The sequence below is a fragment of the Drosophila miranda genome (genome assembly GCF_003369915.1).
Source record: "Drosophila miranda strain MSH22 chromosome Y unlocalized genomic scaffold, D.miranda_PacBio2.1 Contig_Y1_pilon, whole genome shotgun sequence".
Classification (NCBI taxonomy): Eukaryota; Metazoa; Arthropoda; class Insecta; order Diptera; family Drosophilidae; genus Drosophila; species Drosophila miranda.
The window spans coordinates 36994148-37008062 of record NW_022881603.1 but is presented as its reverse complement, the minus strand read 5'-3'; the positions used below and the strand labels follow the sequence as shown (position 1 = coordinate 37008062).

At 43.2% G+C, this 13915-nt stretch overlaps 1 protein-coding gene across 1 annotated transcript; it reads left to right on the top strand.

Annotated features, from left to right (window-relative positions):
- Positions 1 to 6588: 6588 nt before the first annotated feature.
- LOC117191649 (probable methylcrotonoyl-CoA carboxylase beta chain, mitochondrial) lies at positions 6589 to 12862 on the top strand. Its single transcript, XM_033396455.1, has 4 exons — positions 6589 to 6720; positions 6776 to 7029; positions 7087 to 7441; positions 12857 to 12862. Exons 1-4 carry the CDS (start codon positions 6589 to 6591, stop codon positions 12860 to 12862), a joined length of 747 nt encoding a protein of 248 aa, XP_033252346.1.
- The last annotated feature ends 1053 nt before the right edge of the window (positions 12863 to 13915 follow it).

Below are 13915 nucleotides of genomic sequence, written 5' to 3'. Positions count from 1 at the left end.
GCAAAGGACGAAAATCTGGGGATATTCAAAAATCTCAGAGACTATTAAGGCTAGAGTAACCAAATTTGGTATCCGCACTCCTGTTAGATCTTACTATAAAACGTGTATCTCAAAATTTCACCCCACCCCCTTCCGCCCACACAAAGGACGAAAATCTGTTGCATCCACAATATTGCACATTCGAGAAAACTAAAAACGCAGAATCATAGATAATGACCATATCTATCAGATTGCTGAATCTGGATCAGATCAGATCATTTTTATAGCCAATAGGAACAAATCATTTTGCAGTGGCTACGCAGCGCCCGACGTCACGCTCAGACTGATTTTCTGTCTCTCTCGCACGCACTCTTTGTCGTGTCGTTTAATATTAGCGGCGTCTGCCGGAGGAGAGCCATACTGACTTAGGATCGGGTATAACTGTAGAGGTGCGGTGTCCGCAGCAACTCACAACGTTCCCCCTCGTTTTTTTCCTTTATTTGATTGATTGATGTACTTAATTAAAAAAAAAATATAAAACAAGGCTTTGAAATTGAAACATAATTTTCAGAATTAAATAATACTATACATATAAACAAAAACGTAACTTTAAATAATAAATGATAGATAAACTACATAAACTCGGTGGATGGCCTAAGACGCGGATTGCGGCTCATTTTCTGCTGGGCCCTGGTCATCGCTAATAGTGCCTTCTTCGTAGGTGAATTTGAAGTGCCGTACATTTTTCAACCAACTCTCTCATCAGCTCCGGCCGATTTCGAACATTCTTTTGAAGACCTACGTACTTGCTGACGTTGCTCTTGGCCTTCATTCTGGTCGACAATTGGCTGGCAAGCTTGTTTTTTATTGCCGGCCCTTTTGCTACTGCGGTCGACTTAAATTTTCCCGCAGCTTTCCCTCCGCCGCCTCCTTGAATGGGCTTTGGTTTCACTGCTGGTATTTTTAAGGTGGGCTTACTCACGGCCGGCTTTTCGAATGGTTGCGTCCTCACATTTGGCAAATGAACAACCCCATTTGCAGAAGGTCCAACGACCAAATCTGCTGCCTTGGGCTTTGGGCCTGCTGTAGGCTTCAAGGGCAATGCACGTGAAGGTGCAGGCTTCACTGTGGCTGGCTGGACATTCCTTGCTGATGTTTGATGTTTCATGTTTGATGTTTGGGTCTTCACAGTGACCGGCTGAAGACGCGACGCTGCATGTTGCAGCTTTGCCATGGTTGCCGCAGGCTGAGCGCGCAATCTGGATGGATGACCCTGGGTACGCAATTGGGTTGCCAAAGGCTGTTTTCTCTCCGCTGCCGTCTGCGTACACTGAGTTTTTTTTGCCAAAACATATAAGGAGTGCCTTTTTGGCGGCACAAATGCCGGAGCGTTCTCCTGCTCTTTCTGGGGGTTTGTCGCAGGTTTAAGTGTTTCGGTTTTATATGTGAACATCTTTTGACCACGACGAGCAATTTGCTCGTTCTTTGTTTGTTCCTTCCTGGCAGCCTTCCAATCCACGAAGCGCTTTATGTAAAGGTCCCGGGTGGGGTTCCTCTGCTGCTGAGGCAGCTCTGGTTTTCGATTCTCCTTTGGAGGAGCGACATAGGTAAGGCGTGGCTGCGCCTCCTCTGAGGGCGGTATAGGTGCCGCACGCTTGACGGGAGTTGGACTAACACTAATAATGCGGTTGCTTTGAAAACGATCCTCGCGCTGTTTTGCACGCGCCGCATTCTGGAGTTCCCGGTTCTGCTCATTGAAATTGCGTGGGCTGAAAGCAAGTGATTGCTGTTTATATAATTCCCTGTGGCGCTGCATTATGACGTCGAGCAGTAATTATTTAGGAGTTTAAAAAAAATGGAGGGACGCTTCTTAAGAATGGCGCCTTTTCAGCGTGCCATCCCGATGAAAAAACGAACTTAGCCCACTTAAGCCCCTTTATTTAAACTGGATAACAACTCGAGTTAGACCGCGGAAAATAGTACTAATAATAATAATATTTACCTCTTTTTTACCTGGCAAGGAAACTTTTTTTGATAGATTGGGGACTTGGAATTTATTTAACAATTTAATCTGGTATTTTGTATGCAGTTTTTTTAAAGGTAGTGCTTTTTTTACACAATAATTTTTAGCGGTATATTTTTCAAAATTTTCACTTTGAAAACTCGTGAAAATTCTAAACAAATCCAATAAGAATGACTAGCAAAAGTTGGCTACTATTTTAGAAAAATAATCTATCAATCGGATAAACTTCATGTTCAGCTATAAAGTCCTAGCAAGCTAATAATATCAAATCACAGAACGATTAGCCCATTGTATGCCAAAGGGGTATTTTAATATTGCACCGAAAATAGTGAAAATCGTGGATATAGTGGGGTTTTTTTTTGTGAGTAAAAGAAGGGATAGGAGGTATCTACAATGACTGTTTAAATAGAGGGGTCTTAAGTGGGTATATGTGGCATATTTCAGACCGTATATTTTATCGCCAAGTCACTTAGTACACTAATTTTCTTGCCACAATGTCTGGTTCACACACCTTGCAAAATATAAAAATACTTTCCATAGTATTTTCCAGTATATTAAGCTTATGCACTCACATTGGCCAATGCCCCAATGTAGAAGTCGTGTAAAAATGCAATTTAGAGCCACATCGATTATTAATGCGGGAAATCATCGAAATCTTGATCACTTGCCATCAAAATCTCAATGTTTTCAAAAATATAAAAAAAGGAATGTAAAAATATGCATAACGGGGGTTTTTCACACTGGCGCTTCCATGGGGCTTATATGGAAAAGAACGGGCCAACAATTTTGAAAAGTACACATATTCCCCTTTATAAAAATGATTTTAATATGTAGCAAATGTGTAGTTACCATGTAAAGAAATAAACTTAGTGGAAATTGTTGACATTTTTTATTGAAACCTTATTTTATAAACAATGCCAATAAAGATGGTACTTAAAATTAGCCACTTTTATATAAAATTGATTAGATTATCGGTTAAAAATGTTCGTATCTTTCGTAGTGATCAGACGTGTTTTTGTTTTGCGCTCCGCATTTTTTCCTTTTGTTTTGAATAAACAGCCGGTGTTTTCCTAACTAAATTCTAAATTTACTTCCTAACCAGACGACAATCTGGAAACCTATTCTATTACGCGAGTGCATGCCTTTTGATTTGTGTTAAAACATTATTTAACTTTTTATTTTTCGGCGTCGGCTTGTGCTTGTGCTTGTGTTTGTGTTGTTGCAGTGAGTGAGTACGCATTACATTGCATTGCAGTCCGCTCTCGTCTGGTAGCTTTTGTTGTTTTATCACTCTCTCGCTATCACCTCAACTTCAATAACTGTTCTTTCTCTCTCGCTCTTTAAACTTTCTGAGCAATAGCGCTCTCTGCTTAGTAGCTCTCGCTATAACCGCTCTCCACTCTGCTCTCTTTTTTTACCAATTCCGCTTTGAGCGTTGTCTGGCACATTGGTCTGATACCAATTTGTTTTGCAAATAATAGTAAATAAATAAATAATAAAATGGAATACGCTGTGGTCTGTGCCAAAAAAAGCTGTAAGAAGCAGATCCCCCACGATCAGCCGAATGTCCCCTGCTTGCTCTGCGACAGCGTAGTGCACGCAAAATGCGCTGGATTTTCTGGCCTCGTGAGTGATGCTATAGCCAAACGTAATGGCTTGCATTACAGTTGCGAGGCATGCCGTGCGGTGGAGAAAGACATGGTGGCTTTCATGAGGCAGACGCGGAGTGGCTTTAAGGAGCTGACCGTTGGTTTTAAAAACCAATCCGATCGGCTCCTAGCCATGGAGGCTCAGTTTAGCGGTTTAAGACTGCTGAATGAGTCTCCGAGGCGCAAAAAGGTCACTCCGCGGGATCTGCAATTGCCAACCGTCACTCAGCCGTGCGCCGCCGAAAAACTGACTCCGACCACTCCAAGTGTGCAGCAGTTGATCTCGTTTGCCACTCCAAGGGCAACGACAGCTGCTGGCGATGCAGATTCGGTAGCCGAATTCATCGCCTCGGAGAATGTGCAGCCAAGTACGTCTGCAGCGTCCGTGTCCGTGGTGTCCGCAAGTTCGCTAGTTGTCCCGTCTATCCCGATCCCACCAGTAAATAGACGTTCCGGACCTCCAGATATTGCCACCACAGGTACTAGGCCTGTGGTGACTAAACCACTGGTTGGAGTCCCACCAAAACGACAAGTTTTTGTTTCACGGCTGGCCCCTGACCTCACATGGTGACTTCAACTTGCCAGGAACTGTTTGGTCTTCGGTAAACGAGTCTAGTATCCTAGTGCCCATGTCACGACATGACTTTGTTGACGGCTTGCTTGACCTATCCCTGTCTCAAGTCAACCATGTGAAAAATTCCTTGGGTCGATTGCTTGATCTGTGCTTTGTATCGGATCCGACCATAGTGTTGTTAACCCGAGCCCTTCCGCTCACTGAAGACGCCTACCACCCTACTTTCGAGGTGTCGCTAGATATAGGACCAACTGTATTGGATCGGTCGAGTAGGCTGCCCGAACGTGTCCGCTGCTTTCGTAAAGCCGAGTTTGCGAAGCTTAATAACCTCATTAGGGATTTTGATTGGTCCGCTTTGTACTTGTGCACTGATATCATAAAAGGCACAAACATTTTTTACAATGCTCTTGGCACATTTTTCGATTCTTGTGTCCCGCTTTCTTGTCCGACTAGATCTGGAAAACCCCCTTGGTTTACCAAAGAGTTATCCAGTCTAAAAAACTTAAAATCAAGACTTTATAAAAAATTTCAAGAAGTGGGTTCTCCTACTTCTCACTCTCGCTATGTATTAGCTCGGTCAAACTTTTCAGTTCTTAATGCTCAATGCTATAAGAACTACCTATCTCGATGCAGGATACGTTTTTCTCAGGACCCTAAACAGTTTTACAGCTTCGTAAACAGTAAGCGTAGAACGTCCGCACACCCATCCTCGCTATCATTTTGTAATACGTCGGCAAATAATGATCAGGCAATTGCCGATCTTTTTGCCCAATTTTTCCAAACCAGCTATTCTGAGGAAAGCTACTCTGGTCATCCGTACCCATACGGTTTACCGAGGTCGAACGGCATTTTCAGTCCCTTGTTAAATGAATGTTCCCTACTTCATGATCTTCGACTAGTTAAGCAGGTGTTTTCACCGGGTCCAGACGGGGTTCCAGGTTGTGTACTCAGGTACTTCGCCGAGGCTCTGTGTGGACCTTTGCTTAAACTATTCAACCTGTCCATTGATTCTTCTTGCTTCCCCCCGATCTGGAAGGAATCGTTTATAATTCCTCTCCATAAAAAAGGTAGCAAGTCTGATGCAAAAAATTATAGAGGTATAGCAAAGTTATCCGCTATTCCTAAAATGTTTGAGACGGTTTTAACTCCGCACTTGCAACATCTCTGCAAGTCACTTATATCTCCAACTCAGCATGGATTTATAAGGCGGCGATCAACCACCACGAACTTGTTAGAGTTTACCTCTTTCATTATTAAAGGCTTTCAATGTAACTTACAGACGGATGTTATTTACACCGACTTTAGTAAAGCATTCGACTCTGTAAACCATTCCCTTTTAGCGCATAAACTTGACCTTTTAGCGTTTCCGCCCAACCTCCTGAGATGGATTTCTAGCTATCTTTGTTCTAGGTCTCAAAGAGTCCTCTTCAAAAACTCCCTCTCTTTACCAGTAAAGGTTTCTTCGGGAGTACCACAAGGCAGCCATCTAGGCCCCTTACTCTTCACACTCTTTATTAATGACTTACCTTCAGTATTAACATACTCTCGAGTACTTATGTATGCGGATGATGTTAAACTCTGTGTCCAGTACAAGGACATTTCATTTCATTCTCGCTTGCAATCCGATCTCAATAACTTTCAGTCATGGTGTTGTGCAAACTTGTTACACCTTAATGCCTCGAAATGCAAAGTTATGACATTTCATCGTTCTAGCCCTTTGTTGGCTCCTTACACCCTATTTGGTGGTTCTCTTGAGAGAATTACCCTGGTGGATGATCTGGGTGTTATGTTAGACCCCAAGTTAAAGTTTTCCGAACACATTTCTACCATGGTAAATAAGGCCATGAGCGTGCTTGGGTTTATAAAGAGGTGGTCAAAGGAATTTGACGACCCCTATATAACAAAGACTCTCTATACCTCGCTTGTTCGTCCGATCTTAGAATACGGCTCCTGTGTATGGTGCCCTCAGTACAAAGTACACCAGGACCGTATAGAATCAGTACAGAAAAACTTTTTACTCTTTGCTCTGCGGGGCCTTAACTGGGATGCGGGTGTAAAACTCCCATCTTACTCTAGTAGACTACTATTAGTAAACCTCCCATCCTTAGTTAACCGGAGAAAAATGCTTGGTGTGATATTTATGCACAACTTGATCGGGGGTGACATAGACAGCCCTGATCTGTTGAGCCGCATAAACTTCACGATTCCTATTAGACTGACTAGATCGCACAGCTGGTGGTGTTGCTATCGTTATCATATACCGCCCACGCATAGTCGATACTGACGTAACATCAACCAACCGCACTTCTGCAGCATTTTTCTGTAGTTTTTAGTTTTCCTATTCCAATAAATTATTGTGCAAAATGCTTAGGCTTAAAATATTGCTCAGAAATGCGGTATCAACGAACTTGCTCCGAACCCAGACACGTTTGCTCCACGTTGGCGAAGCGAATGTCTTGCCCAGCGAGGTGGACAAGCAATCGGCCGAATACAAGGTATAAGCAATTTGCGTATTTCAGGAAATATTCTATAGCCCGAGTTTTTGGATAGGACAATGCCAGCGAGATGGGGAAGCTTGTCACAGAGCTGCGCAACCTCACCAGCCAAGTGCTGACGGGTGGCGGTCAAAAGGCCAATGATAGGCACACCTCACGCGGCAAGCTGTTGGCCAGGGAACGCATCAATTTACTTCTGGATAAGGGTTCGCCTTTCCTGGAACTTAGTGCTCTGGCTGGTCACGAATTGTACGGGGAGGAAGTGGTCAATTCTGGCGGGATAGTAACTGGAGTGGGCCGGGTCTGCGGGTAGGTCGTGCATCATACTATTGTCCCTCTAAATAAGACTTGAGAACATTCTTTTAGCACTGAATGTGTGGTCGTGGCCAACGATGCCACTGTCAAGGGTGGCAGCTACTACCCCATAACTGTGAAGAAGCATCTGCGTGCCCAAGAGGTTGCCCAGGAGAATAGACTGCCGTGCATTTATCTTGTGGACTCCGGTGGTGCCAATCTGCCGCGCCAGGCCGAGGTTTTCCCTGACAAACTGCACTTTGGGAGCATATTTTACAACCAGGCAAACATGTCGGGCCATGGCATTCCCCAAATTGCCGTTGTCATGGGAAGATGTACGGCCGGAGGAGCCTATGTCCCCGCCATGGCGGATGAGAGCATTATTGTGAAGAAACAAGGAACTATTTTCCTGGCTGGTCGTCCATTGGTGAAAGCTGCGACCTTCTTCCGATTATCTTTCGTAGTGATCAGACGTGTTTTTGTTTTGCGCTCCGCATTTTTTCCTTTTGTTTTGAATAAACAGCCGGTGTCTTCCTAACTAAATTCTAATTATATTTTCTAACCAGACAACAATCTGGAAACCTATTCATTTACGCGAGTGCATGCCTTTTGATTTGTGTTAAAACTTTATTTAACTTTTTATTTTTCGGCGTCGGCTTGTGCTTGTGTTTGTGTTGTTGCAGTGAGTGAGTACGCATTACATTGCATTGCAGTCCGCTCTCGTCTGGTAGCTTTTGTTGTTTTATCACTCTCTCGCTATCACCTCAACTTCAATAACTGTTCTTTCTCTCTCGCTCTTTAAACTTTCTGAGCAATAGCGCTCTCTGCTTAGTAGCTCTCGCTATAACCGCTCTCCACTCTGCTCTCTTTTTTTTTTTACCAATTCCGCTTTGAGCGTTGTCTGGCACATTGGTCTGATACCAATTTGTTTTGCAAACAATAGTATATATATAAATAAATAATAAAATAAAATGGAATACGCTGTGGTCTGTGCCAAAAAATGCTGTAAGAAGCAGATCACCCACGATCAGCCGAATGTCCCCTGCTGGCTCTGCGACAGCGTAGTGCACGCAAAATGCGCTGGATTTTCTGGCCTCGTGAGGGATGCTATAGCCAAACGTAATGGCTTGCATTACAGTTGCGAGGCATGCCGTGCGGTGGAGAAAGACATGGTGGCTTTCATGAGGCAGACGCGGAGCGGCTTTAAGGAGCTGACATTTTTTACAATGCTCTTGGCACATTTTTCGATTCTTGTGTCCCGCTTTCTTGTCCGACTAGATCTGGAAAACCCCCTTGGTTTACCAAAGAGTTATCCAGTCTAAAAAACTTAAAATCAAGACTTTATAAAAAATTTCAAGAAGTGGGTTCTCCTACTTCTCACTCTCGCTATGTATTAGCTCGGTCAAACTTTTCAGTTCTTAATGCTCAATGCTATAAGAACTACCTATCTCGATGCAGGATACGTTTTTCTCAGGACCCTAAACAGTTTTACAGCTTCGTAAACAGTAAGCGTAGAACGTCCGCACACCCATCCTCGCTATCATTTCGTAATACGTCGGCAAATAATGATCAGGCAATTGCCGATCTTTTTGCCCGATTCTTCCAAACCACCTATTCTGAGGAAAGCTACTCTGGTCATCCGTACCCATACGGTTTACCGAGGTCGAACGGCATTTTCAGTCCCTTGTTAAATGAATGTTCCCTACTTCATGATCTTCGACTAGTTAAGCCGGTGTTTTCACCGGGTCCAGACGGGGTTCCAGGTTGTGTACTCAGGTACTGCGCCGAGGCTCTGTGTGGACCTTTGCTTAAACTATTCACCCTATCCATTGATTCTTCTTGCTTCCCCCCGATCTGGAAGGAATCGTTTATAATTCCTCTCCATAAAAAAGGTAGGAAGTCTGATGCAAAAAATTATAGAGGTATAGCAAAGTTATCCGCTATTCCTAAAATGTTTGAGAGGGTTTTAACTCCGCACTTGCAACATCTCTGCAAGTCACTTATATCTCCAACTCAGCATGGATTTATAAGGCGGCGATCAACCACCACGAACTTGTTAGAGTTTACCTCTTTCATTATTAAAGGCTTTCAAGGTAACTTACAGACGGATGTTATTTACACCGACTTTAGTAAAGCATTCGACTCTGTAAACCATTCCCTTTTAGCGCATAAACTTGACCTTTTAGGGTTTCCGCCCAACCTCCTGAGATGGATTTCTAGCTATCTTTGTTCTAGGTCTCAAAGAGTCCTCTTCAAAAACTCCCTCTCTTTCCCAGTAAAGGTTTCTTCGGGAGTACCACAAGGCAGCCATCTAGGCCCCTTACTCTTCACACTCTTTATTAATGACTTACCTTCAGTATTAACATACTCTCGAGTACTTATGTATGCGGATGATGTTAAACTCTGTGTCAAGTACAAGGACATTTCATTTCATTCTCGCTTGCAATCCGATCTCAATAACTTTCAGTCATGGTGTTGTGCAAACTTGTTACACCTTAATGCCTCGAAATGCAAAGTTATGACATTTCATCGTTCTAGCCCTTTGTTGGCTCCTTACACCCTATTTGGTGGTTCTCTTGAGAGAATTACCCTGGTGGATGATCTGGGTGTTATGTTAGACCCCAAGTTAAAGTTTTCCGAACACATTTCTACCATGGTAAATAAGGCCATGAGCGTGCTTGGGTTTATAAAGAGGTGGTCAAAGGAATTTGACGACCCCTATATAACAAAGACTCTCTATACCTCGCTTGTTCGTCCGATCTTAGAATACGGCTCCTGTGTATGGTGCCCTCAGTACAAAGTACACCAGGACCGTATAGAATCAGTACAGAAAAACTTTTTACTCTTTGCTCTGCGGGGCCTTAACTGGGATGCGGGTGTAAGACTCCCATCTTACTCTAGTAGACTACTATTAGTAAACCTCCCATCCTTAGTTAACCGTAGAAAAATGCTTGGTGTGATATTTATGCACAACTTGATCGGGGGTGACATAGACAGCCCTGATCTGTTGAGCCGCATAAACTTCACGATTCCTATTAGACTGACTAGAAATTTTATACCGTTGTTCCTTCCACTTTGTAGATCGAATTATTCCTTGCATGAACCGTTTAGGGTCTTATGCTCGGATTATAATTCCCTCTACCATATTATATCCACCACTAATTCTCTTCCTCTTATTAAATTATTAATCCTTACACACCTTTCTATTAATTAGTAACTGTAGTGGTATTTGTACTTTGATTGCATGCTTAGTTTCTTAGTAAGTTTAGTACTAATTTTCCTCGAATGTTAGTCTAATAGCTATCTTTCTTGCATGTTCGCGTTTGGTTCGGCTACGCGCCGCGCGTCATGCGGCAGCGCCCCTCGGTCGGTTGGGCGGGAGGGGGGCGGCGTTTTGCCTGGGATCCGCGCGTAACAGCCTTCTGCTGGTGTCACACGGGCCACTTGACGGTGCAGTAACTGCATCGCCTCTTGAAAGATGCAGTCATTGCATGTCAACGTCCACACAAAAATATGTGTTCAGTGCTGATAGTCGTTGCTAGTATTCAACCGAAAGCAATTTTTTTTTTTTTTTTTTTTTTTTTTTTTTTTTTTGGTTTTAAATCATCTCAAGGATGATCGGAATTTTGATCGTAGCACTGTAGCCACATTGATCAGATACTGGTGATGTAGTTTGGCGAGTTTGACAGGTCGGTTTATAAAAAAAAGAGGAAAATTACTTAACTGTTTTAGAAAATAAACTGAAATTACTTTATAACATGATGAAGAAAAAAGGGGTCAAAAGTTTAAGTCAGCAGTTTTGATGAAGATTGCCAGCTCTCTGAGATGTAGCGGCTCTTTTTTTATTAATAATTGATGTAAACTGTTATAATATTTAAAGATTTTGAATTTCCTTCTGAGCCCGGCAAATCTTTGGCAATCGAAGATCAGGTGTTCGGCATATTCAGTTACATTGCACGTTTCGCAGATATTTGAGTCAATTGCTTTGATTCTGTGTAGGAAGACTTTGTCGTATGTGTGTCCCGTCATAAGTCTGTTAATGGTCTTGATGCTTTTAGCATTCCATTTAAGAGAAAAATGCCAGGGAAATATGTCTATGAGGCTGGATCCCTTCGTCCTACACTTCGTCCTGTAGTCCTCATTTAATTTGTATACTAAAAAGTTCCTAATTTCTCTTTGAGCCTCCTTGTAGCTTTTTTTTTATATTTATTGTAAACCCCTCACTTGTAGCAGCCTTTGCTGCTATGTCAGTCTTTTCGTTGATGGCCACACCCTTGTGACCAGGGACCCATAGAATGTCAAGTTTCTGAATGTCTGATTGGTTAATTATGTTGTGAATATCATTCACTAGGTACGAGTCTGTATTCTTATTTTTAATTAAATTAATAGCTCCTAATCCATCACTTAAAATCAAAGCCTTTTTGTAATTATATTTAAGACATAGTTCGCAGGCCTTTTTAAGGCCTACGAGTTGGGCACCGACTGAGGATAATCTGTTTTCTATTTTGTACTTGTGGATATTTCCACTAGGCCATTCTACTATTCCTATGCCACATGTACTTTCTGTAACTGAGGCATCTGTTGATAGAATGTTCCAGTCGTCCTTTCTGTACTTGTTCAGAATCTCATAAAATATAGTTTTTATACCCGATACTCAAAATGAGTATTGGGGTATATTAGATTTGTGGTAAAAGTGGATGTGTGTAACGTCCAGAAGGAATCGTTTCCGACCCCATAAAGTATATATATTCTTGATCAGCATCAATAGCCGAGTCGATTGGGCCCTGTCTGTCTGTCCGTCTGTCCGTCTGTCCGTCTGTCCGTCCGTCCGTCTGTCCGTCCCCTTCAGCGCCTAGTGCTCAAAGACTATAAGAGCTAGAGCAACGATGTTTTGGACCCAGACTTCTGTGATATGTCACTGCCACAAAAATATTTCACAACTTCGCCCCGCCCACTTCCGCCCCCACAAAAGACGAAAATCTGTGGCATCCACAATTTTAAAGATATGAGAAAACCAAAAACGTAGAATTGTAGAGAATGACCATATCTTTAAGACTGCGGAATCTGAATTGGATCGTATTATTATTATAGCCAGCATCAAGAAAACAATTTCATTTTTTCCGCCCTGTCTCTCTCTAACACACACGTAGCATAGGCGGCTTTGCTTAGAGTAAAACATTAGCGCCTAGATCTCAGAGACTACAAAAGCTAGAGCAACCAAATTTGGTATCCACACTCCTAATATATCGGACCGAGACGAGTTTCTTTCAAAATTTCGCCACACCCCCTTCCGCCCTCGCAAAGGACGAAAATCTGGGGATATTCAAAAATCTCAGAGACTATTAAGGCTAGAGTAACCAAATTTGGTATCCGCACTCCTGTTAGATCTTACTATAAAACGTGTATCTCAAAATTTCACCCCCCCCCCTTCCGCCCACACAAAGGACGAAAATCTGTTGCATCCACAATATTGCACATTCGAGAAAACTAAAAACGCAGAATCATAGATAATATCTATCAGATTGTTGAATCTGGATCAGATCAGATCATTTTTATAGCCAATAGGAACAAATCAATTTGCAGTGGCTACGCAGCGCCCGACGTCACGCTCAGACTGATTTTCTGTCTCTCTCGCACGCACTCTTTGTCGTGTCGTTTAATATTAGCGGCGTCTGCCGGAGGAGAGCCATACTGACTTAGTATCGGGTATAACTGTAGAGTTGCGGTGTCCGCAGCAACTCACAACGTTCCCCCTCGTTTTTTTCCTTTATTTGATTGATTGATGTACTTAATTAAAAAAAAAATATAAAACAAGGCTTTGAAATTGAAACATAATTTTCAGAATTAAATAATACTATACATATAAACAAAAACGTAACTTTAAATAATAAATGATAGATAAACTACATAAACTCGGTGGATGGCCTAAGACGCGGATTGCGGCTCATTTTCTGCTGGGCCCTGGTCATCGCTAATAGTGCCTTCTTCGTAGGTGAATTTGAAGTGCCGTACATTTTTCTTTGTACTGAAAATAACTCCACGACTTTCACGCTTGCTGGTCCCTGGTTTTTTCAGAATCGACTGGCGTCCCTTATTGGGAGGAGGGGTATGATTAAAAGCGTTTTGTACGGCTGCGGCCAATATAGCAGACTTGAGCAGAGTGTTGCCACCATTGGAAGAACGGCTCTCGCCTACAGACATGCGCAGGACGGTGCGAGCAGGAGAGAAGGACCGACGGTCGCGTACTACGATCACACGCTGAGTGCTGCTGCGAGTTGGAGTTTGCGGGGCATCGTCCGCTGATACCACATCCGCCTTAGCCTTTTTCATTTCAGCATGGGCCTTGCGGAGTAATTGCATCAAGTTACTGCTGGCCTTGACCTTGGGCTTAGCGTTTAAATTGTTGCCCAGCTTAGACTTTGGTTTGGCCACAGGCTTGGCTGGGATTTTCGATTCCTCAACTGCATCGGGGTCCTGCCAATTGTTCTGTTTCCATCGCTTCAAGTTATCAAAGCGCTTGTCAACATTCTCACTCTGGAGTCGCAGCATGTCCCACCACCCTTCCAGATCCTCTGCCTGGACGGGTTTCGTCTCCTCGCTGCCATCGTAGGGTCGATGGTTCTTGCCCGTAGCTCCCGCCTCGCAACGGTCAATCAGACCGCTGAACTGCATCAATTTCTTGGTAGAGAGCAAATTTGTCTGTCCAATGGCCACATTGATCATATCTATGCCGCCCGTCTCAACCAGATGCGCCTCATTCTCCTTGCTATAGGCTTCCCACTCGCTGCAGATATCTCGCAGTCGTCGAATCTCATTCTCCAGCTGTATGCGAAAGTAGAGCACCGACTCGAGGGCCCGCCGATTGGCAACAGGATACTCCTCACCGGGCAAATACATGCTG

Bases quoted from the DNA above. Each gene is read 5' to 3' on its own strand.
- LOC117191649 (XM_033396455.1), top strand. From the start codon at position 6,589: ATGCTTAGGCTTAAAATATTGCTCAGAAATGCGGTATCAACGAACTTG. The intron at 6,721-6,775 runs GTATAAGCAATT...GTTTTTGGATAG, and splicing joins AGCAATCGGCCGAATACAAG to GACAATGCCAGCGAGATGGG. The intron at 7,030-7,086 runs GTAGGTCGTGCA...ACATTCTTTTAG, and splicing joins GGAGTGGGCCGGGTCTGCGG to CACTGAATGTGTGGTCGTGG.